The sequence below is a fragment of the Mastigoproctus giganteus genome, chromosome 3 (assembly GCF_048544385.1).
Source record: "Mastigoproctus giganteus isolate SK-2022 chromosome 3, ASM4854438v1, whole genome shotgun sequence".
Taxonomy (NCBI): Eukaryota; Metazoa; Arthropoda; class Arachnida; order Uropygi; family Thelyphonidae; genus Mastigoproctus; species Mastigoproctus giganteus.
In genome coordinates, this window is record NC_143577.1 from 238,982,795 (window position 1) to 239,008,816 (window position 26,022).

At 41.2% G+C, this 26,022-nt stretch overlaps 1 protein-coding gene across 1 annotated transcript in view; it reads right to left on the reverse strand.

Moving 5' to 3' along the window:
• LOC150088922 (uncharacterized) overlaps positions 1-26,022 on the reverse strand; it is a 75,421-nt gene that overhangs the window by 12,459 nt on the left and 36,940 nt on the right. The window contains exons 2-12 of the mRNA XM_090370956.1: positions 17,473-17,699; positions 16,710-17,097; positions 16,316-16,600; positions 7,198-7,635; positions 4,807-4,941; positions 3,095-3,297; positions 2,829-2,966; positions 2,096-2,190; positions 1,753-1,978; positions 682-862; positions 419-541 (exon numbers count right to left, since the gene is read on the reverse strand). Of these exons, the coding sequence (XP_090227082.1) occupies positions 419-541; positions 682-862; positions 1,753-1,978; positions 2,096-2,190; positions 2,829-2,966; positions 3,095-3,297; positions 4,807-4,941; positions 7,198-7,635; positions 16,316-16,600; positions 16,710-17,097; positions 17,473-17,699 (2,439 nt within the window). The remainder of the gene's footprint in view (positions 1-418; positions 542-681; positions 863-1,752; positions 1,979-2,095; positions 2,191-2,828; positions 2,967-3,094; positions 3,298-4,806; positions 4,942-7,197; positions 7,636-16,315; positions 16,601-16,709; positions 17,098-17,472; positions 17,700-26,022) is intronic.

A 26,022-nucleotide genomic window follows, 5' to 3' on the forward strand; every position in this document is an offset into this window, starting at 1 on the left:
GTGTTTCCGCGGTCGCCAAAATAACCTCTCGATGTTGGCGCCGAAACAGTCGTCAGAAGTTACGTTACTTTGTGAAATACAGCCGACAAAAACCACCTTGCCAAAGAACGCCCACAAGACACGGAAACCTGTTTGGCGAGCCGTGGGGTCTTTCATCGCCACATTAACGCGGAATAAACGCATTACCAAGTGATGCACAAGCAAAAAAGTAGTTCGCACGCTCTTCAAATTAACATAAACGGAGCATGCGCTTGAGGCAAAGTACACACGAAACAGTTCTGCAGACACGATACTCTAGCGACTCATGGCCTTACATGCCTAGGCGTTTATTCGTCGCCATTTCCTTAGAAAATGAAGGTACGGGGGGGGGTCTTTTATAGATTCATCTAGAAATGTGCAATTGAAGTGCGCTACTCACCATCTTCCTTCCAAAATACGCACAAAACTTTCCTGTCGGTCGGAGTGCGGAATGCGTACACAACGGGATCGGTGAGATTAGTGACGGAGAGGTCATCGATTCTAGCCTGAACGACAGGTCGATCTGGAAGGAAAGAAATAAAACAAATAGATTAATCGTAACTATTGCGAAGTTTTCAATCCTGAAAGTTCCGAAGAAGACTTAGAATCGATAATTTTTTAAGTGTATCGCGCATGCGTAGTAGACACCGAAGCTGAAATTACCTTCCAAAGTGCTTGCGTCCGTTTGGTAGTCCGTTTCGCCTTTCCGACACGTCTGCTTCGGAGACCGAAAGAACTTGTCGTTGCTGAACGCCACGAACTTCACTCGGTAAAAATCGAGCCCCGATTTAATCAGGAATGACCGCTTCATGAAGATTGACGACGGCAGTTCAATGTAGGTCATCTGCGAAAGAAAGAAAGAGAAACGACTTTCAATGAGCTCTGATAGGCCAAATGAATGTCTTAAAATGGGGTATTTTAGTTTTCCAGATATTGACGGGAACTTGTGGATTGGTCATTCGCACACTAGCAACACTTCTGCGGATTTATTGGATGCCTGTTTTCTTCAGCAGCACGTTCGAGAGGTAGACAAAAAAGTAGTCTGCAATCAACGCACAAAGGAGGTTAGGCAAGTTACTACAGATTATGAGAAATCTTTGGCAAAGGATGCAAAGAGGAACAGCAAACACTTCTTTACTGAATAGGAGCGTGGGGAGCTCATTTTAAGAAAAATGTGGAGCTGCTGGAACGAGGACAGAGAAGTGCAACGAGATTGGTGAGCGTAACAAAGGGGAGCTCTTACATGAACGGCTTCAGTTCTGCAAATTGCAGCGTCTGGAGAGTAGGCATCTGCGAGGTGATCTGACCGAGGAGCATAAGGCCTTGAATGGATTTAGCGAGTCAATGCTGGTGGAATTCTTTCTCTTGCTCAGACTACTCACGTGAGGGGGCATAAATTCAAACTGAGGAGGGATGGGTGCAAGATTGATGTGCGGAAGTTTGCCTTCAGCCAACGGGTGTTTGATTTCTGGAACAAACTTCCATCCGTTCTTGTGGAAGTGGATGGGTTGAGTAAATTCAAGGCAAAACTAGAGACTATTAGAAGGGCGTGGATAGATGAAATGGGATTTCTTTTTGGCTGACGTATATGTATATGCTTCCTTTATTGCATCATTTGCCACCATCAATACTAATACTATCAACCGAGGTTTTACGCAATCGAAATTGTAAGAGGATTGGTCAAGTCCGAGACGAAACTTTCTCCGTCTGAAACCATAGAAGAGGTGAACTCACCGTAAATCTACCTTCTTGTCGAAATGGTGTCGTCTGGGCGTGATTTTTGCTGTCTTCTTGCCAGTCTTTGGGTGCTGCGAAACTGATCGGACTGGCTGCCTCGGGTGGACTTTTCCCCATACTGACCGAGGATACCTTAAAGGCGATATTGTCGGTGTTCAATGCGAGAGTTTCTCCTCCGGACAGTCTCACTTTTGTAGCAAACCTGTCGATCACTTGAAGCAGTCTGCAAGAAAGAAAACACGACACGTAAAAATCAGAAAAGAAACAAAAAGCGAAATGAATACACAATTGAATTGCGCTAATCCGCAGAACCTAAATCCTAAAAACTACGCCACCTCACCTTGTGCTCGTAGTCCCGTTCATATCTCCAGCTTCCATAACGCTGTCATTCACTGCCAACACGTTACTGATGACCGAAAGCATCCCTCGAGCCAGCTGAAACCACAAAACCATTTCATTAATATCCCTAAATAAACATTCCGAATTCTAAATAAACTCCAAAATGAATATAAAACTGCAAGTAATTTCTGTTTAAAACAGATTATAAATACTCAAACACGTGACACTGTTTATTTCCTATAAGCTAAAATTAATAAGTAATCCATTAATCCAAATAAATCTTCGATGCTAATTGCGAATTCAGTACTCAGTTCAATTCAGAATCAGTGCCAAATTGCCTTGGCACTGAGAGTAAAAGATCCGCTATTTAGTTTTTGTCGAGTCCAAAGGATAATTCGAGGTATCTTTCTTTCAGTGATGGACAAAAAGGGTAACTGGTGATCTTGCACTATTCGTACAAGAATGGCCAATCGTGATTTTTCTCCTTCCAAGGGCGACGAAGTTCATAGCGAAATCACTTGCATACAAAATTGCCTCCATTCTACTTCACGTAAGATATCACACTAATAAACGCATTGTTTTTAAAGAGAAATTCGTTGTGAAAACCAGAAATGAACGCGGGGACTCATTAAATTCTCGCTTAATTAATACAAAACTAAACCCGATTGTCCTTGAGGTATGCCTGGAGGAATCGTAAATTAATAACGACTATTTTTAAATGACACTTTCCTCACCTTTCGATCGTAAACCGCATAATTGACGATGGTTTCTATCTTGTCCGTGGCCCGTTGCAGATTCTCCACATTCACCTTGCTGGGGTACCTGGTCAGGGTCTGTAACTCCCCTGTGAGCTGCTCGGCTTGTACAAAACCCTGCAAAGCAATCGACAGTAATTAGCCTCATATTTTTATGAATTTCACTATGAAGGTAATATTCTCACGCGCAAGTTATTTTAATAAAACTGTTCTCGAACCACATTCAGCACGTTGAATGGCATTACCTTTTCTTTGCAAGCGTCAATCTCCATTTCTCCCCAAGCCACACTACCGTTGCCTAGCAACAGACAACTTCTTTTTCCAAATCCATCTTTCTCCGTCTCCAGCGCCCCGTACGGACACCTCAGCATCACCATTATGCCGTGCTTGGTGGCGTTCCAATAGAATATCCCTTTCTCGGTCTTCATGATGTCCGTGGGGCATTGCACTGTGAAAGAAACGAATACAATCAATCGTTTTTGGTCAAAACTTCGTTAGTTTCGTTAATTTTTCTTCAGAGCAGGAAAATAGTAAACAAAAATTCTTTAGTGGTAAGGAAACATAAAAGAAAGGTAGCTGAAAAGAGATAAGAATTCTGGTCAGCATTCTTCTGCAGGCAGTTACGTTACACAACGTATGTTCACAAGTTGGAATCATAATATCTGAGAAAATCAGCAAAATATGCGGTTGATGAAATTCTAAAAATCTCTGGAAGAGGATCATTTCAAAATTAAGTTACGAGGTCATAAATACCCGATAATGGGATTTAGGTCCAGAGCTCTGGCTGGCCACTCCATTCGAAGAAAATTTACACAACTATGTTAAAGAACGTGGTTATAAATAAACTTTTGGTTGTCAATGTCTACTGGACCCAAGTTATTAATTTGAGTCTAATAATGTGGACCATTATAATACGTGAATCTATTTCCGTTCAACTCAATACGCTACCCAGCCGTATGTGAAAGTATTTTATTTCGTTTGAATAATATCAATTTAAACTGGCCAATTTATTGGATTCCTTTTAATATTATAAATTGACCATTCCATATATACTAAGCCACCAAAATTATCGGAACACAAAATGTTTGTCGAGAACTTTCCACTAGAGCTCGAAATTAAAAATTTTATGAAATGGAAGGCTCGTCAGGATAACGTATGCAGAACTCAGGAGATGGCTCCATGGTTTTAACTCCAGGAAAACCGAAAGCAAGCAGACTGGTCAGAGAACCCTGTCAATTTGCAAATACAATACACCGCTGTCTCCATGTCCAAAGCTGCCTTACCAAAACGAATAATCGAATCGTTAGTATCCCAATACTTTTGATAACGTAGTACACGCGAGATATTTCCTTTTAAACGTAATAAATTAGTTTCTTTTTATGCGAAAATATTTCCTTTTCAACCGAATAATCGCGCAATCCGTAAGTAAAAGTAGTTCCGGCTGAACCTGATAAATTTTCTGATCAGTGTATGTGAGCAAGAATAGCGCTTAGATTATTTTTCTTTGACAACAGACCGACTGACTTTAGTGCGCCAGGTGAGCTACTAATGACGACAGCGTTCTTCTGGGAATTATTTTCCACAAAACGCTAATAATTGCCGCATCGTTCGGATTTATTTGCATCCTCCGGAACGCGGGTGGGGGCCCAAATCCATTCTGCTTGCTGAGTAATGAAATATTTGATGCGATGCGATGCGATCGCAGGCCGATAGCCACTTGCAGCCGATGTGCTGATACATCAGAACGAACGTTTACAATCAGATCAATGAAGTGCTTTATGTGCGGCCGCAAGAGAAACGCGACTCGACCCGCAGCCGCCTGAACGAAAATGCTGCTTCGTAATACTCGGGGACAGCATTTCGGCGACTTTAAAATCGCAGTGGGTTGTCGAGTAAAACATCGAAAGAGGAATAATTTATTGCGTCGCCATATCGTTAAAGAGAAAAAGGCACTCACGTGGCATGTGGCACCGACGGCCGGAGTATCCTGGGGGACACACGCACTTGAACGAATTCACCCCGTTCTTGCACGTGCCACCGTGTCTGCATGGAGAGGAGCTGCATTCGTCCACATCCTGATCGCAGTGCTTACCTGCAACAACAACAACAAAATAATAATAATAAATAAATAAAATAAAATAATATCTTTCGTCTTGGGACACTGGGTGAATATAATTGGAGCTCACCTGTTTCGGCTCATCTGAACAGAAAACTAATTGATTGCAGCCATTCGTGTTTAGTATGCACGCAATGGGGACGATGCAATCGAGAATTATGCAGAAAATAGTTCAAAGAATCACCACCACGGCAGTGGCACTGATGCTGAACATTATTTGTAATGCTTGTTGTTAATTAAGCTCGGGGTCAAAGCCATTGCTCACGTGTTGAGAAATAAAAAAAAAAAAAAAAAAAATTCAAATGAAACAAGATTCCTTGTTTCAAATAAAAGTTTGTAACACGTCTGCCGAGTCATCAAAAATAGCGCGCTAATTTTAACGGCCTATGTTTCTTTTAAGTATTTGATTTACACTTGAAGGAAAAAAAAAAAAAAACTTGGTTGCCTATTCCTGGACTGCAGTGCCCTCTAGCAGAAGATTCACTTAGTAGTCGGAAACAAAGTACTGAAAGTGAAATGCTGCTTCGATAAATACACAGCCCGTCACTGAAATTGTCCCGCCTATTAAGAATGTACGGATTTTCCAGAAAATCTGCGCGCATAACTGTGACTTATATGGACGTAAACGATTCGCATTTCAAGCTGATCGACACAGTACAACGTCCAATAAATAAATAAATTCTCTTGGTCTCGTCAGGATGGTAACGGTAGGTTCGTGGATCCTTTGAATAGCAACAGGAAACAAGTTTGTCCCAATCCATCGAAACACCATCCCACCCTGTTCCTGTGTATGCGAGCATGATTAGCAGACGACTGCAAGAAGTGATGCTGAACTCTCACGGATATTAGACGTCAGAGCGATTACACACAGGTTACTGGATGTTCTACTATGTCGATCAGCTAGACTTCCTCATCGTTTACGTCCATATACGTCACAGTTATATTTTTAAATTTCAAGTAAATCAGTCCGTTCTTTGTAGGAGGAGTAATTTCAATGAACAGTGCAATTCAAACTAGAGCAGCTTTCTTTAATTTTATTTTCCTTTTTTATTTTTTTTGCTGTATTTGCCAGAAAAATATAAATTTGGGTGTTGCATTAATCAACCAAAACTAGAGGATAATAGGATTAATGGTATAAGTACAGAGTGTCACAGCTAAAACAAACAAACAAAAAAAAATAAATAAATAAATATATATATATATATATATATTTGTTTCTGTTTGTTTCAAAACAGTGGGTTGTTGTCAGCACGGCAACTCACGAAAGTCCGTGTACTAACAGTAACATGTCCAATATTTCTTTGAAAGATTTGCCACAGACACTCCATCAAAAAGGCCGACCGGGCTAGCCAGGTGGGTAAAGTGCCTGCCGGGCAACCCAAAGGTCGCGGGTTCGATTCCCGCCTCGGGCTTGGATCAAAGTACTGCAAAAACCTTGGGAGGTGCACTATGGCCACAGAAGCCGATGCGCCAACAACTACCAAACCAAAAAAAAACCAAAAAACCATCAAAAAGAGCACTCTACGTTGGGAACGCAATCTATTTTCAATGGGAAGCATTTTGGATGAACACAGACCTACAAGATCCCCCGGCGCCTCCGTAGCCAGGTAGGCAGGAGCGGCAGTGCGTAACACACGCTTCTTGATTAGACCGGGGTTCCAGCCCGTGATCACCAAATACGGAGGATGCGGAAAGGTCAGATAATGACCACCGCATATCCCCCCCGGAGCAATATGGCCTTAGTTGATAATGCTCGTAAAAACCAAACCTCAAGATCCCCCTCCTCTCTTGCGGGCGAAAGCAACGACGTTCACGGCAGCATCATGGAGAATTGTTAAGAAATTCCCTCTATGAAAGATCACTTTAACTTCGTATTACATTAATAATACGCAACCAAACAAAGTTGGATTTGAAGGTGGAAGCGTCTAAGCCTGTTTAATGAATAAGTCATCTTTGTTGATATACCAGTTATCTACAAGATGAGGTATGCAAACCCATCAAGGCCATAATCCAAAACAAAATGGATACGCGAATATCGTAGCGATGGATGGTATTTGAGTCATGTAGTACAGAAGAAAAAAATGATGGATGAATAAAAGAATAATAATAAGAGTTTTCTGAGCAAATGCGTCGGAACAGGTAAACTTTGTTTCAGTTATATATGACCAAAATCGTTTAACTGAGCATGCGCAGAACTGGTCTAACACTGAAACAGAAGAAAGTAATATTTACCGGAATAACCAGCGGGACATTTGCAGAAATACACTGTGTCGGACACGTTTTCGCAGAAGCCGCCATTGAGACAAGGATTCGAAGAGCAGGGATCGAAGAACTGGCAGGTCTTGCCGTAATATCCGCGGGTGCAGCGGCAGTGGTAGGCGTTGGTTTCAGAACTCTCGCAGGTGGCTCCGTTGAGGCATGGGGCCGGGTGAGCTGCGCAGGGATCGAAGACCGTGCAGTTGAGTCCCGAGAACCCAGGCAGGCATTCGCAATTGTACCCGTTCTGTGTGGTATTACGGCACTTGCCGAAGTTGTTGCAAGGATTCAGAGAGCAGGGGTCGAACCGATCGCAGGTTTCTCCATAGTATCCCGGATGGCAGACACACCAGAAGCCAGGATCATTGCGCATGGAGTGGCAGACGCCCTTCCGACACACTCCCGACTGGCAGACTAAAGAGAGATAAAGAAAGATGGCACTTCAATCTCATTAAGCATTCAAAATATAAATTTGCAATAATTTTAATTTATGAACTCTGTTTTATTAATGCTTTATAGTTTCCATTCATAAATATCCGGAGACGGATGTTTGTGGAAGGAAACTGTACAAATATTTCAAGTTTCATAACTTCTGAAGAAACAATGATTCAATGGACGAATAGATTTGTGACGTAAAAACTGCATCAAGTAGCATCTATCTCACCAATCGATGAAAGCCAACGGAAGTGGGTGGAAGAACACAAAAATGTTTGCCATGGTGGTCCAACTCTTCCCGCTCATTTGTCGTTTTATTAAATTCTATACGACTCACTGCGAAAAAAAACCCCTATTGAATCAGAAGGTTCAATTCAGTGTGAACAGCTGTATTAGCGTGCAGGGAAAATGTGCCACACTGAGAGAGAGAGAGCAGCTGTTTAAACACAGCGTATTTCGAAAAAGTACTATCGCATATTCAGTCACCGTTTTTATCCAGTGAACTCTGCTCGATCCCAAATATCGGGGTCGAGCAATCGCTCACCTAAGTGATCCCACATGCTGAGAGTGCCGGTTCAGCATACACACTGGCCAAAAAAAATACGAACCTTTGTATTAAGACAAACAAAATTACTGCGCATAAATGCAAATAAAACTGTTACGTGGGGTGATTGTTCCTTCGGTGAGTATAAAGACACAGGCTGTTCGACTGCAGTAATTTGAATGGGGAAAACGTGATCTATCAGACTTGGAATTTAGAAAAAGGTCTTATCGTAGTAGTAATAGTGGCAAATGATGCAAGAAAGAAATCTTATATGGTATCAGCCAAAAAAAAAAAAAAAACCTACATACTTCACCCATCTATATCCTCCAAGAATTTTAGTTCTCCCTTGAATTTATTCAACCCATCCACTTCCACAACAACAGATGGAAGCCTGTTCCAACAATCAACCACCCGCTGGCTGAAGACAACCATCTTTCCTCAACTTAAATTTATGTCCCCTCATATGTGTAGTCTCAGTGAGGGGAAGAATGCCATTAACATTCAGCTTACTCAATCCATTCAAAGCCTTAAACACATCAATGTGATCACCTCACAGGTGCCTAATTTTCAGACGCTGCAATTTGCAGAACTGAAGCCTTTCTTGTTAAGAGCATCCTTTGTTCTGCTCCCAGTCTCGTTGCCCTACTGTTCACCTGTTCCAGCAGTTCTACATCCTTCCTAAAGTGAAGCCTCCAGGCCTGTATGCAGTTCTCAAGATGCGGCCTAACCACGGCCATATACATTAAAGGGATAATCATCTCCTTATCCCTGCTAGCAAAGTTTCTGTATATCAATGAGAAAACCCCATGAGCTTTCCTGGCAGCATGTATGAACTACTCAGAGAACTTCATGTCTGACTACACAATTACCCTCGAGTCTTTTTCCTTTTACACTACCCTCAGTGTAGTACCACATAGTTGATAAGTTACTCTGGGGTTACTGCTACCCATAAGAAGTACTTTGCGTTTGTCAATGTTGAACTTCAACTGCCATTTCTTAGCCCATCGACCCAATTTTCCCAGATCTTGTTGCTGTAGCTCACCCTGTTTACTGGCGTTAACCATCCTGCCAACCTTTATTGTTATTATTAAATCCGTTTATTGTCGTAGAATATATTTGCTCTCACCCCTTTTACACAGCCGACCGGCTAGTAGGTGTACAAAAAGGTAAGAATAGCAATTATTTACAAAAGTGAATTGTTGACAATATTTGTTGAAATATTACGAGGCAATTATTTACAGTATCTTAGAAGTAAATGTTCAACCGTAATTTTATGTTGCATTTTCACTTTTTACAGGAAGTTATTTCTTAATTATAGTATTACATCTATTTCCGTCTTCTTTATCCAAGCAGTTTCATCAGGGATGCTCTCGTTCTATAGTTGAAGTAAGTTGTGGGCTTCAGAGGCTCTTCACTCTGTATTGCGCGCTTTCAGAGTATTTATAGGGTCTATTACCAATGAAATAAAAAAGTCGACTGGGGCGTTGTTTGGAAAGAAATTCTTTAGACAGGAGAGGTTGGAGAGCATTAAAAGTAACGGTAGGTAGGGATTGCCATTACTGCGTCCAGCAAGCGGAATAAAGATAAATCCTTGAAGAATGGAGGCGGCAATCACACCAGTAAGCATCTGAGAAAGAACAAGGATATTCCTGGATGCTATGTGAGCCCTCGTGGGTAGCACAGTCACACAGAAAGTCATGTGATCAGACAAATCACGATATACTTCGTTTTGCATTGATGGTAGGAAGAGAGTGTGGCGAGAACCTCACAAAGCGATACACAAGCATTTGATGATGGTATCATGTTAGGGGAATGTTTTGTTGGCACGGACTGGATCCGTTAATATCGGTCGAGGGCGAATGTTATCCAGCGCGTACCTGAATTTTCTATCAGATTTAGAGCACCCTGCAATGGTACGCTTTTATCCCGATGGTGATGGCCACTTTTTGGATGACAGTGTAACAGCGCACCGTGCCAGAATGGTTCGTAGAACATGACACGGATTTCCACCATCTTCCCTGGCACCCCATATTCAACTAATTTCGATCCTATTGGACATGTGTGGGATATGCTATAGAGAGGTATTCGGCAATGAAGTCCTCTTCCTTCAACTTTCTAGCGCTCTGCGATATTTTTCTGGAAGAATGGTTATAATTAGACCAAAACGCATTAAAACACCTTATAGAATCCACGTCGCGCCGCACATTCGAAACAAACGGGACTGGATTCGATATTGAATAAAGGTTCGTATTTCTTTGTTCAGCGTGTGTATTTTATGGAGCTGTGTACAGACTCTAACCTGTGACGTGCGGAAGTTCATAGCTTCACGTTTTGACGAGGCTAACGCTGACTTTGCCAGTCTGAAGTACGATGGCATTTGCCTCGGCGGATTACTGCTTTTGTGTCTACGACCGGTCTATATTTTAATTTTCTTTCATGCAGCTAGAACAGACGAGATGGATTGAAGCCAGAAAAAGTGAAAAAAAAGTAAAATCAGCGCGCTCATTTGGGTCTGAAAATTAATGAGAGGAGGCTAATGTTTCAATGACGGAAGATGAGGAGGAAACATGGCTAGCATCACACATCAGAAGGAAGCATGTGGTTTGTATTAGACTCAGGGACGACAGAGCAGACTTAAGTGTGCTGCTTGGAAACACAACAGAGTCCCTTGTCCTGATATGTACAAGACAAAATTGTAGAGAAATTCTATTTTGACAACATATTTATATCATAAATGTGTTTTTCCCACTGAATTAGTTTGCAAGACTAAATGACGAATGTTAACTGCCTATTCTATTTCGTGTCTGGATCGAGAAACAGACCCCCAGCAGTAATGCACAATGGGCGCATTTACACACACTGGCAAAAAAATACGAACCTTTAGACAGTATAAAGGTTTCTATTCTTTTTTTTTTTTTTAGTTGTTTTGTTTGTTTGGAATAACAGCAAGTGTGCGGCGCGGCATGGATTTTAAAAGTTGTTTTAGTGCGATTGGGTCTTGTTGTATCTATTCTTTGAGCAAAACATCGCGGAGCTCTAACAAAGCTGAAGGAAGAGGACTTCGTCTGAAAAGTCCCTCCAGCATATCCCATATATTCTCAATAGGTTTGAGCTCAGATGAAAGTGGAGGTTAGGAAAAATAGTGGGAATCCGTGTCACATTCTCTGAACCATTCTTGCACGATTCTGACGTGGTGCACTGTTGCATTGTCATCCATAAAGTGGTATCACCTTCGAGATAAAAGTGTAACACTGCAGGATGCAGTAGATTTGGTACAAAATTTAGGTACTTCCTGGATAACATTCGACATTCCACTGGTATCAACAGGCACAGTCCGTGCCAACATAACATTTCCCATATTGATACCATCTCCAGATGTTTGGGTTGTCTTAACAAGGAAAGCAGGGTCCATCGCTTCATTGGGTTTGTGCGAGAACCCTTGCTCTCCTTACCATGAATGCAAAACAAAATGTATCGTGATTCGTTTGATCACATGACTTTCTTCCATTGTCCAATCACGACGTTGACTTTGCCGGAGCCTTTGACATGCTCTGGTGGCCAAGCATTTTTCGCAGGCTAAGACTGGCATGTTTACCAGCCAACTTATACAAGTGTATACAGAGTTACCTTTCTAACAGGAAGATCACCATCTCCTCATCATACCAGAAGCTCACCATGTCTATCTACAGAGGCCGTCCACAAGGCTCGGTCCTCGGCCCGTTCCTCTGGAACATCGTCCTCGATGACTTACTTGGTTTGGATCTGGGCCCTGTTACTATCCAAGCATTCGCGGATGACATTACCATCTCCATCGCAGCGGACACCAGAGCAGCTCTCGAGGCCACTGGCAATCAAGAACTACAGATCTTACAGGACTGGGCGACTCTAGACAAGCTCCGGATTTCTCCTCAGAAGACACAATCCATACTTCTCAAAGGCACCCTGCAAATATCAAGGCCTCCTCAGATCAAGATACAAGGAAAAACCATCAAGCTGGTAACTTCCCTAAAACACCTGGGTATTATCCTGGATTCGAAGCTCTCCTTCTTCCCGCACCTCTCATACCTTGAAGTCAAGACTAGACAAGGCTCTATAAATAATAATAAGTTGACTACCTTGGGAATCATCAATAACCCCTATTGTATATGTGGAGAAATTGAAGATTGAGACCATCTTCTTTATAACTGCCCCATTTATGACGATCTTCGAGGAACAGTATACGCCGGACTCCAACACATACCTCAAGGACAGCAGTACCTGTTCATTTCTGACGAACAACACTACAAATTACTAACGGAGTAAGCACAGAACCTCTTTGCTAGGCGCAGAACTCTACAACCAACTCAAGCTAGGGATACGAACCCGTGAGGGACTTGCTCTTATCGGAAATAAAAAATCTCTACTTGACCGTTTTACCAACATCGACTTGCTAACCCTGGAACAACCAGGGTAGGATTTCCTGCTAACTCCAGTGCTCTTGACCACTTCACCGGCAAATATAGGCCACACTCAGCACTCTCGCTGCGTGGCTTTTCTATCCTTCTGGGGTTATCCCCTCCCCCTTTTCGGCTGGTGGGGCATTCGTTTCACTATCAACTTAGGGGATGCCTTCACCTACATCCCCTTACTCTTACTTTCACCCCCCATCTTCTTCTTCCGTACACCCTGTACTGTCGCAATCTACCTTATTTTTTATTTATTTTTAATTTTTATTTATTTATTATTTTTTTTAAATTGGTCTCCGTTCAGGAAACTCAGGCGACCCTGACGGAAACCTGCTAGAGAATAATGGGCAGCCTGGCTAACTCCTAGTGGTGTGTGCGGGCAACGTCGGGTTCCATCAGGGTCTCTGCGGCCAAATTCCAGGACACACAACAGAACCCAACATAATACTACGCATTCAACACACAACACTTTTCTGGCATTTACAGTGCTCTGTATTGCTTCATAGTGTACATACGGCATAGAAGTGGGAAACCACATGTGGCACCCGACTATGCATACCATGTCTAATCACGACACCCCTACAAGCGGATTTTTCTATTTTTCTCTGAAACAAGTGGCTTCCAAATAGGCAGGCGACTGCCTGCACCCAATTTTTTTTTCTTTTTTCAATTCTCTGCGCATGGTGCAGATTGAAACAGGGCAGTTCTGCACACTGGATGTCCTGTTTTCCCGTGCAGTCCTCCTTACAGTACGAGGGCTTTGCTCTTGAAGTATTGTTTTTCTTCCACATTTACCCATCTGAAATGTGGAAGAACCACTTGCTTTCCAGTAATTAAAAAGCTTTGAGATTGATACTTTTGAGAAACCAGTTATGTGTTTCGTTTCTTGAATCGTCGCTTTTACTAAACGTGCATCCACGATAAGACCTTTTTCAAAGTCTTATAGACCAAGCCTTTTTCCCATTCTGGCTTCAGATTACTGTAGTCGTACAGCCTGCGCAGTCTTTATACTCAACGAGGCAACATGTCATCACCAGTCACAGAGTGCCTTACATCTACAGGGCCACAAAGTTCCGTTATCCCTTATATATAATTAGCCAATATAAAATATACGTATTCACCTAAGATAAAATATGTTTATTTTATGGTTAAATATTGTTTAACTCCAGTATTTATTAAATATTTATTTATATATTTATTTTATATAAATAAATATTGTTATCTGTACTTCACAAATAAGATTTATTTATTTATTTTATGATTAGATATTATTTTCTTTTGCAGTCACAAGAAGTGGAAGGCCTTCAACAAAAGGGGAACAATGTAGACAAGTTTAGGAGTCTGTTGAGATCACTAATGAAATCAATGCGTAAAAGGGCTAGAATCCCCGGTCGAAAATGCAAAAACATGAAAATTGGCTTAAAAGTGCATCCATATCGTCCTATGTTTGTTCAAGAATTATTTGACAGTGACTTAATTGGGACGAAGTAGGCATGTTCCAGCTTCAAACTTTCAACACAGTTCCAAAGCGTGGTAAAGTCATTTTTAGCGATGAATGTGCCACATATCGGAGTTGTCCGTCACGGAATGTGGTGTTTTGGTCGAAGGAAAATCCTCACTTTTACGAGGGATTAGAACTGGATCCCGCCCTCACGTCATGATATGAGGCGGCGTGAACTGCAAACAGTTGTTCGGACCTTACTCTTTTGATGGTATGGTTAATCATTACTGATACCTGGACATGTTAAGGAACTGGTCTCTCGAATAACATCGGCATCAAAGAGGAATGCTGCTTTGAATACGATGGGGCGCCAGCACATTATGCCAATACAGTAGCGAATATCTCAATGAGGTGTTACCAGGGTGCTAGATTGGCTGTGGGTCAGCTGTGTTGCCGAATGGCCATCTGGAAGCCTGACCCCTATCGACATTGGGACAATTCATTATGGGAATTCATAAAGGATATTGTTGCACAACAACATTATAATACCATCGATGAGCTCAAAGCTGTAAGATTCGCTTTCAAACGCAGCACTCTCCAGATGATACGAAGTTTTTTTTTTTTTTTTTTTTTTTTTTTGTAGTTGTTGGCGCATAGGCTTCTGTGGCCATAATGCACTTCTCAAGGTTTTTGCAGTACTTTGATCCAAGCCCGAGGCGGGAATCGAACCCGCGACCTTTGGGTTGCCAGGCAGGCACTTTACCCACCCGGCTAGCCCGGTCGGCAATGATACGAAGGCTGCCCCACAGAACTTGGCAGCGAAATATCCTCTGTTATGAAAATGATGAACATGCTGATCCATTGGATTATTAAATTTGTTTGTTTGCATTACTATAAATAATAAATCTTATGTCGTAAGCGTAACAACTGATTTGTATTTACCAATTTCAAATAAGGGTAATTGGGACTTCGTGGCCACCTTGTATTTGCATTTTTTCTTCTTTCTGTAGCTGTCTTAATACAAAGGTTCGCATTTTTTGGCTTCGCATGCACGGACTGCTTAAAGCTAACAATACTGCATTAAAACTACATTTAATCTATGAATTTATTTTTTAGATACAAACTGTATTTTTATGAGAATCAAATGTAAAATTTAATGAAAATCCGATCACTAGGGATCGAGTCGTTACATGCGGACGGACGAACGGATACGATGAGGACAATTAGCGCTTAGCATACACAGATGCGCATATTCCTAAAAAAAAGAAAAACTAAAAACCAAACAGTGCAGCATACTAAACGAGAAAGAATCGAAATCGGAGTTATTCCCAATTAAGATATGCAATCTTGCATAGAAATGTATGTGTTGCTGGAGATGAGCATGGAAGTAGAAGGGTTATTTTGCGAGAAATAGGAAAGAGAGGACTGGGTTTTAGCTGAATCATTTTAAACTTAAGAGGAATAATTCAAGGTCGTATTGTGAAGTTGCTAAAGTTATAAGGAGGCCAGTAATGAGGTCTATAAATTGCATTTGTTCTTTGGTCGATTTTTGTTTTGCTGGATGAAAAATTTGAGACAAAACCATGCGACCCTCACCCCAGACCGACTAATTTAGCTACCATGTGAAAAAAGCCCATAAAAAAATTCCTGCCGTTCCTATGGGAATTCAAACCCAGGCTTTTTTTCAACTGGGTGGTGGGGAGAGGAACATTACGTAACGTAGTATCATCGATAAAACTCAGGTTAAAGTTTCCAGTTAAAATGCAGGGAAGCGGCGTACCAACAGAACTTTTGGGAACTCAAGTATCACTTGAGAAATTGGAACAAAAGGACTACCATCAGGGAACGGTCAAGATAAAACTGGCTGCCCAACTGCAGATACTGTTGATCGTAAGAACTGAGGAATTTTTATTGGTCTTTTTCACAACGTGGCTGAGTTAGTCGGTCTCATGCGAGGCAGCATGGTTTTCTTTCCGGAAACTCGGATTTTTCGCCCAGCAAACAGCAAATCGACCACAGAACTTAAACAATTTACAGAAATACGAGTGTTATACACTACGCAATATGGCCTAAATTGTTGATACGTCTAAAACCTTACAACAATAACGTTTCATTGGCCTACAGGGTCTTCTAATTTATATTTTGTAAAAATTGTCACATTAAAAAATTTAAGTAGAATATAATTAAATATCACTCAAATTCATTTTAATTGCTGGTCATTATACTTACAGTTAGGTCTGGTATTGAACCAATGAAGGTTGCTTCCGTGTCCGATTTCGTCATCGTTCCATCCGTATATTCGAAATTCATACTGTGTGCCAGCCTTGAGACCATTCAGGGCAATGCAAGTGATGGTAGCGTAAGAGGTGACGTTGGAGATTTCTGTGGACTGATCACCAGAACCAACTACTCGATATTTAATTGTGTATCCGATGACATCTCCGAACTGCGGACGGGTCCAACAGATGTCAGCGGCAGAATCGGTAACATTTACAGACACGATGTCTTCAGGTTCTGAAACAGTGGTATCACTCAAATGTGGTGAACTGCGCTCAGATATAATATTAGAATAAAGCAACGAAGAAACAAGATGATTTTAAGAAGGTAAAAAAGTTGTACGTACCTGATATTGACTTGACTGTTACTTCCACCCTAGCGTGGGCCCAACGCTTCGGGGATCCTCCATCTTCAGCAAACACCCCAAACACAAGGTGCGCTTCCGAAATATTCAGAGGAAGTGCTAAGGTCATCTCTCCAGATCTGGGATCCAATAAGAAATATTTGCTAGACACGTTCTGGTCCATCCGATAGTAAATTTCTGCATTGTGGGCAACAAGATCACCATCATGCGCTCGGACATGGAGTATAGGAGTCCCCACGGACACATTGTAGTGGAATTCGGCCCGGTATACGTCTTGTTCGAACTGGGGTGGAATCTGATTGAACTCGGTGACAACTATTTGAAGATGGTTGATTTCTTTCTCCCCTTGGCTGACAGCTACTACAATCACCTGCAGGGTAGGCAAATAGGGAGAAAAATAATGCTTTAAAACTCACCCGGAAGAGGGCGCTTGAATGGAAAATAACATTACTTGAGCTTTTGATTGACACAGAAACTATATTCTAATAATCAATGAAATTTAGCAGTACTGAGAATACCGAGATGAATTTGGTCTTTGGACCAAATTCATCTCGGTATTCTCAGTACTGCTGAGAGGTACAACAGGTTCAGACTAACAGCAACTGATGCTTCTGCATAAAATCAACGGTATTTTTGGCCTGTCATAAGTGTGAAGTTAAGCATGCGTGTGTTAACGCTATTTAGATAAGAAACTGCTAGCGCAAGTGCACGCGCATACACGCAGACACCAAATGAAATCCATTACCTGATAAGTTTGTCCGACATCCCTATCGATAGTCTGAGCTGTGGTGAGGTTGCCAGAAGCTCGATCCAAAGCGAAGTAGGTGCGATCAGGTACGTCCAACAAATTATAAACCACCTGTTTCCGGGGAGCATCGGGGTCGTAAGCGTGTACAGTTGTTACATGAACTCCAGGAGGAGCGGTCTCGTAGATCCTAGGTTCGTGAAATGGTGGCCGAAACACCAGTTTAGCTAAAAGATAAGAAAGTCGTCAATTCGCAGAAGAAAACAGGCACAAACATAACTGAGTTCAAATGAAATTGAGTCAGAACTAACGAGAAATCAATACAACAGGAAGCAGACATCACCGGAAGCATTTAGGAGTCGGTAATGGACATCGAATTACAACAAATGTTCTCCAAAACCATATCCTCGTTTAGGGCCCCTAAAAAGTAGGTATTTGAGGATCTAAGAAGGTCCAAAAGATGTAGTACATTTGGACTGCGGTTAGTGGCTCAAAATCTGCCTCACACAAAGCAGTCAAAAACTAAAAGATAAACAATAGAAACTAAGATGTAAATGACTTTTTGAGGTGTATATTAAGCGCCAAAGAAACTAAGGCCACGAGGGGGTATATTGTTTGTACTTGTATATCTTCTTCGGTAGGTTTGCTGAACAAAAAACCCGAGTTTCCGGAAGAAAAGCATGTGAGATCTACTTCAGACCAACTAACTCAAACTTTTTGGGCTTGATATATGATAACGGAATACACAGATAACGTGAGTCATCTTGAGGGTTGTGGCCACTGTATAAATATACAGGCGAACGCTTTCAAAGACCAATGCCTTCTTAGGAGAATAAGATATTTTCTTAATACACAAAGATGAACAAATGATCAACAAACATCATCATATTTATCATGTTTATATGGAACTTTGGGTTCTAAATTTGGAAATAGAAACGCTGAGAATTGCGTGACCTATTTTTCAGTTCGCAAATTAATAATACGTTCTTTTGTTTATTAATGTAAGTAACTGATGCATATGGTGGGGAAAGGCATAGAAAAGCTTCTTGTATAAGCGACATATGATAACTCAAGGAACAGGGTGATGACCTTCACTATCGGAGCGGAAACAGTGCACATTTTGAGTGTCTGCAAAATTACTTGAGCAAGGTCAGTGGGGAGATGCATGAGTGTGTATGATGTGTATCTGAGAGAGAGAGAGAGAGAGAGAGAGAGAGAGAGAGAGAGAGAGAGAGAGAGAGAGAGAGAGAATAGTGGATTTACAAAAAGAAGTTTTTGTAGTGGATATAAAACGTTGCCCAAGAGTACCCTAAGGGTTTAATTGCAGAAATTAACCAGGCAGTTTGATTGACATCGCTTATATTGATAGTAATCAGCATAGAAAGAAAATGTAGCGAAACCGCTTAAGACGTTTTTAATGGTAACAATATATGGACTTTTTAAGAAGGAAACCATCTTAAGAGGGTGAGAATAAATTCAACCAAACAGGAATTGTAAGCTTCGAAGTGAATTCCAATCGCTGTAATAACTGTTTGGATTTCTTTGTACGATTCAACTACTAGCCACGTTGAAAAAATACACTTAGAGTTGACACAAAAGCTTTTTTTCTTTAAATGGCATAAATTCCTAACCCAGAACATTATCCACATTCACAATCAGTTAGCTCGATTTTGCACTATTTCAAACAGCACCTCTCTCCAAGTGTTATTTAAAGTAGTGCAATACCGAGGCAACTTGTTCTGAATGCCACGAGTGTTACGTATTCAATAAGATACAGCTATATCTTATTGAATACATTTGAAGTACCAATTGGGAGGATGACAACCACTTCGAAATCTATGCGACTACAGAGAATACTTTTTTTGTTGTTTCCTTTCTAATACATCCACTGGGTTGTAAGCCTAAAATAGAGACTGGACTGTCTAACAATCAAAAAAGAACTTTAAACCTAACGCTGATTTACACTTCCAAGATGAAAACGTTAATTGATTACAAATGAATGAGTTGATTAATCAACTTCGTGAAATATGCGTGGGACAGAATGAATCAGTTCCACCAGTTCCATATTTAACTTGGAACTATGACAGTAAAGTGTAAGTGATCGCTTCTACCCTTTCGCTAGACAAACATTAAAAAAAAAGAAAAAAAAAAAAGAGAGTAAAGAAGATACTTTTTCTGGTATAAACACAACATATATATAAAAAGAATGAGATTTGCCATCCTACAAGTTGCATATGGTTTTACTTGAAGAAATCCAACTGGGAGACACCCCCATTTATATGTGGAAGCTCAGTATCAACAGCTTGCTGTAAGTTAAAAAGGGAAGGGAAGAGGGGAACCACTGCGTTTGTTTAATAAATGTCAGCATTCATTCTCCCGCTTTTCTATTTCTTACACGGTTATAAGACAAGATACCGACGGAAACTGTTGCTACAGGAAAAAGACTGGGTGAAATGATATACACGCCAGGAAGGCATAACAAAAAAAAAAAAAAAAAACGAAATGAAAAAAAAATAGTTAGGGGAAAGGGACCCTTTCCAGTAGAAAACATGCAGTCATCATCAACATCCGGGAGTTAGGGATGAAAAACATGTGTCGGGTAACGAGCAGCTGTTGGCAGTTTGTATTAATCTCCACTAGTAACTGAGAGAGAGAGAGAGAGAGAGAGAGAGAGAGAGAGAGAGAGAGAGAGAGAGAGAGAGAGAGAGAGAGAGAGAGAGAGAAAAGAATGGAAGAAAAGGGGAAAGAATTAAAGAGAAGGAAACGTCCCGAAATACAAGCACATAATCAGAAAAGAAAAGAAAAAAAAAAAGACAGAGGGGAGGGAAAAAAAGGAGGAAGATAAAAGGAGGAAGTATACACTGCTCAACAAAATTAACAGAACACATAGAAAACGTGGTGTAACTCGCGCAGCTTGCGATGAAGCGGGACAAAATTTGGTATGGGGGCGTACCATAGAATAAAGATGAAATGAGGTGCCGGAAAAAACTTTGGGCAGGTATAAAGGATATTTATAGGGGTTATATAAGAATTACCAAAATGTAATTGTACATGTGTGTGCATCGTCACTAACCTAATGGATATTTTTTTTTTTTTTAGGTCCTAGCCGCTGAAATCTCAAGAAAGTAAGCGGCACGACCTGCCAGAGTAAAACTGAGTCTACTGGGTTCCTGGTCTGCCTCCACGGGGCGTAAGTGGGGCAACGTTGGGCCTCAGCAGGGGTCTACGGCTAAATGACCAGATGAACAACGGTACACGACACTACACATGAATAAGTCCCTCACACTTTTAAATCTCTGGCATTTCCCAGCGAACTGGTTCACCCACAATGAAAGCAACGCGGAGATGGAGAAAACCCCTGGTGCCGTATGACAATAACACACTTTACACTTTACCAAAATGGTCACACTACAGAAGTCAATTAGAGTTGCTCGAATATGGTCACATGACATCAGTACAGCGTACGATCCCCTCCACCGGCTAAACACGTCTGAGAAAGGTGAACCATGCTCCATATACGACTGTCTATAAGCTCACCAAGTGACCTAGGAGTTGGTTGTCGGCGTGCAATGCGAAACCCAAAGACGTCGCACATATGTTCGATCAGATTTAAGTCTGGCTTTTGTGCTGGACATGGCAGTCGTTGAATACCTTCAGTTTCAAGATGTTTCTCCACCACCTGAGCTCTATGTGCAATTGCGTTGTCGTGCATGAAAAGAAAATCTGCGACAACCACACACCTAAAAAAGGGGAAAGAGGTTTAAAAGGGGAAAGGTTTAAGGATCTATTTTCGGTACCTCTGCGCAGTTGCAGTACTCCTATCAAAAACATGAAGAGGAGCGCAGCCGTTGATCATTATTCGACCTCACACGAGAATACCGCCTCCACTGTAAGTGTCCCTTTCTGTGATGTTGGAGGGATGGTAACGCATTCCTCGCTTCTCCTGATGAAGTAACGTCTAGAATCTGTAGGCTAAAATGGGACTCAGAGAACAAAGCTGTACCCCATTTGTCAGGGCTCCAAGTCACATGTTCATGGCACCAGTTTCGAAGAGCTCTGCGATGGCTTTGGGTTAACGGGATGTATGTATGTATTTGTGTAAAGTGTAAAGTGTGTTAGTTGTCTGACGGCACCAGGGGTTTCCCCCATCTCCGCGTTGTATTCCTTGTGAGTGACACAGAATTCTGTGGAGGCCAGAGATTTAAAAGTGTGTGGGGAGTGGTCTGTTGTGTAGCGTTATGTTCGGTTGTTTCTCTGACCATTTAGCCGTTGGGCCCCTATTTGGACCCGCCGTTGCCAACACTTTGCCACGAGTAGATTATTTAAGTACTCTGGCAGGCTCTACCCCTAATTTCCAAGGATTTCAGTGGCAAGCCTAAAAAAAAAGGGTGTACACTAGAATGTGGCCAAAAGAGATTTACAAGAAAACGGTAGAATTTAGACGTTGATTAGAATTTGGCGGCATTGTTAAGGGGTGTACTCGGTCTGTTTAGTGAGATAAGGGTGGGAAACTGAAGACTGGGGGAAAACAGATAGAAGAGTAGGGACGATAGAGTAGACATCCCCAAAGATGTCAGTGGAGACGAGTCCCACCAGGCGAAGTATGAGGGGTAGGCAGGGAGGAGAGGAGACAGAGACCTGTCTCCTCCCTCCCCTGCCCGGGGATGGGTTTTTTAAAGAGAACCGGGTTAGAGTACCCAGTTCAGATCGCCAATGGCGTGTTGGTATCAACGCCACAGAATATCTTTGTCGGTGTCATGTCTAAGTAGTGACAAATCCGGTAGGAAGGTCAAGCTGCCCATCCCGCTCTGGGGGTGGGATATGTTTGTTGGCAGTGGCTAACCCACCAGGCCAAGGGGTAGGAGAGACACACATTTACTTCATTCATAATCTGCATTCTCACTCTACTTGCATTCTATTTTTCCCCTTTACTTTCAAGTTTCATATACAGTATATATATATATATATATATATACAGTATTTTTTTTTTCACTCACACGCATTCATCTTTTTCTCACACACCAGGGGGGATGCAATGATGTGTAATGTACATTTAAATACTAATTAAATATAATTAAATAAATTAAACTAATTAAAAAATTTAAATAATAATTAAAACTGTAGCATTTATGGTTTGTGTTCTTTTTCTCACACACACACTTTCATTCATTCTTCTGGTTTTCATTTCATTTATCCCACTCTTGCTTTCTGCACTGCCCTCTCTGGGCACCTCAACTTACTGTTATTCTTCAGTTGCTGTGCAGGCCTAGCCGCAAGTTTTTTGCAGGCCAGAGGAGAATGCAGTGATAGTGTTTGTGTTGTTAGTAAATGTTTGTTAGTATATATAAAGTAACGTAAGTTATTTTTAACTCTGTATTTTTTCGGCCAATTACATTTGCTCTTCCACTCATTCCCATTCACTCTCTCTTTCCCTCATGCTAGGTCACTCTTTCTTTCACCAAAACTGCCATTTATTCCCTTTTACCATAATTCATAGTTCACTCAGTGCCCAGCCTATTCATTCTATCTTTTATTCTCATTCATTCATTCTTCTTCCATTCTACATTGCATCTCTCATCTCTTTGCTACTAGCTCACTGATATTTTTCAGCTAATCTGCTTCCCTGGCTGCCTGTACATCTCCCTCCCTACGTGGTTACTTATTTGGCATGGGGCCCCAGGCAGGGTAGTCCTTGGGAGGTTTGTCATGTCAGGTTTCTGTCAGGGTGCAGAATACTGCTATCCTAACAGTTTTTAAGTCATCGTCTGGGCGTGGTAGGAAACTTGGGCAATTTTAACTTTTGATTATTGTTTAATTTCTGGGGGGGGGGGCTGAATTGCCATTCTTTGGATTGCTTTGCGCATTTCGAATACTTTCTGTGTGAAAGATGTAAAGGCTTTATAATTTGACTCATCTATGATGAACAGATGTTCTTCTCCCCTGGGAAGGGGCCCAATCTGTGCTATTAGCTCTGTTCTGGGGATGTCATATATTATACATTCATATAGAATGTGTGCACCTTTTTTTTCACCATTGAAGGTATTGGTTGTATCAAGGGCTATCCCCAGAAATTCTGTGGGTATGTCCTTTTTAAATCTATAATATAAGCCTCTTTTGGGTACTTCCAGGTAAAGTGGGAGAGCTCCGGCCAGCAACTGTAGCGCAGGTGTGCTTACTGTGCGATATGCTCTGGTAATAGTGAGTAGTATTGTCCTTTGTATTGATTCTAATTTATTCCTATTTCTTACTATGGCCGAGCGGGTGAGCCACGCACCGGCTCCATAGGCGATAACAGGTAGGAACATTGCACGGTATATGATTGCCAGGGTCTATTGTATTTGTGTAGCGGCACCTGGAACGTTAGTTCATCTCCGTCTCGTTTCACTGTTAAGATACAGGACTTTGTATAAATGGCCAGATATGAACTGGCCGTTTAACTACCTGGAATCAGGCAAGCCGGAAACACGTCCACACCACCACGGGAAGGTAGACCAGGGCTACCAACCAGCAGAAGCAGCAAAAGAAAGGAACGCCAAGAGCCAAACAAAGTTCTAGTCAAAGAATCTTGACAAAACCCAGGGCAGGTCATGGAGTTTTGTCAATGATATATAGGAATTTTGCTAGCAGGGAAAAGGAGGTGATTATCCCTCTTTATAAGGCAATGCCTTGAGTACTGCGTACAGGTCTGGAGGCCTCATTTTAGGAAGGATGTAGATTTACTTGAGCGTGTACAGAGAAGGGCAACAAGATTGGTGAGGGGAATGAAGGGATCCTCTTACCAAGAGAGGCTTAAGTTCTGCAAATTGCAGTGGCTGGAGACTAGGCACCTGCGCGGTGATCTGATTGAGGTATTGTTGAATGGGTTGAGCACGCTGAATTCTGATGGGATCCTTCCACTTGTTCAGATTACGAACCTAAGGGGGCATAAATTCAAATTAAGAAAGGACAGATGTAGAATAGATGTGCGGAAATTTGCCTTTAGCCAGCGGGTGGTTAATTGCTGGAACAAACTTCCATCTGTCGTTGTGGAAGTTGATAGGTTGAATAAATTTAAGGAGGAACTGGACAGGCATTTGGAGGGAATGGTGTGATTTTTTTTGGCTGATGCTGCATAAGCTCATACATTTGCTTTCTTGCATCACATGCCACTACTACTACTTACTACTACTACTACTACAAAAATTGAGAGAGAGAGGGTATCTTAAATATACAAAAATTAAACTGTACACAAGATTAACCTCAACATATTGAGGTAATCAAACAATACTTTGAGGTTATCAAAGTAAAGCAAGTAATCTCATTAAATTTTTAAAAATTAACATAAATATCAAAAATTAAATGTTATACACAAGATCAAATGAAATAATCAACGATAACAATCCCCAACGTAAAAAAAAAAAAAAAAAAAAAAAAGGCCAAAAGGCCTAGGCCAGTACCATTTAACTGATATACAAACTTTACAAAAGCATTTTAGCCCAGAAGCAGGCACAAACCTTATAAACCGATTAGGTTAAATGTGACATCCAGAAGTCCTGCAACCATTAGTAACAAAGTCCCAGCCAGCCGAGCAGTATCAGGGACACAGGAATTTTCTTCGTAAAATTGAGCTGTAGGTCGAACACTTGTAGAATTAAAAAAAAAAAAAAACGAAGAACATTAAAAAATACAGCACAAGACCTAAAATTTTAGATCTTTTTGATATTTAATTTAAACAATAGTTGACTGGAGGAAAAGACGTTGTGATAACAAAAAATGATAAGTCTTGGGCAGAATTCAGTGCGAAGATGTCGAACATCTTGTTTAAGACAATGTAAACCACTATGAGGTCAATTAATTCTGTTGGTTAGAAGATAAGTAAATCATAGAAAATGGATGTCATTGTAGTGAAGGTGAATTAAGTCTTAAGCTGAATTTGAAGCATTAGAAGATGCAGTGATTGCAGAAAGAATTGCAAGTCTTTTAGTGAGGCTGCCTTAACAAAATCCTGAAGACGTGATAACTGGTGGCATTTGATACAAAATTAGGTTCCAATCCTGATGAAAAGTTGGGAATTGCAAACAGTTTCTGATTTAATGATCTATGTCCTGATAACAAATAAGAGGTAAACAAGTCAAGACTAAAGCAGGCTGTAGCTTTTTTATCCATAAAAGTGTCAACTTCAGGAAAAAACTTACGTGTTACACAACCCAGTAATGCGCTATCCCACCTACTCTGCCACGAATTGATCGACTCTTGCCAAATTCTTCGTCGTTCATCTTTAACATCGACTTGAGTGTTAATAGAATTTCAAGGACTTGAGTGGAGATCTAACGTTTCAGGCGATAACATAAACCTCTGAAAATTACGTCCAAGCTAAAACCTGTAAAGCAGGTGTTGAAACCGTTCGACAGATCTTTAAGATGCAAAGTAACATTGTACGCTGGATTGATATCAATTTTTATTGAAATTTTACTGTCCTCACCCTGTGGAACCAAGCGCCAGCAGCATAGGAGGAACACAGAGCTTATAGTAACGAGATACAAACCACTCGCTTCTTTTGCGTAAAGTCCA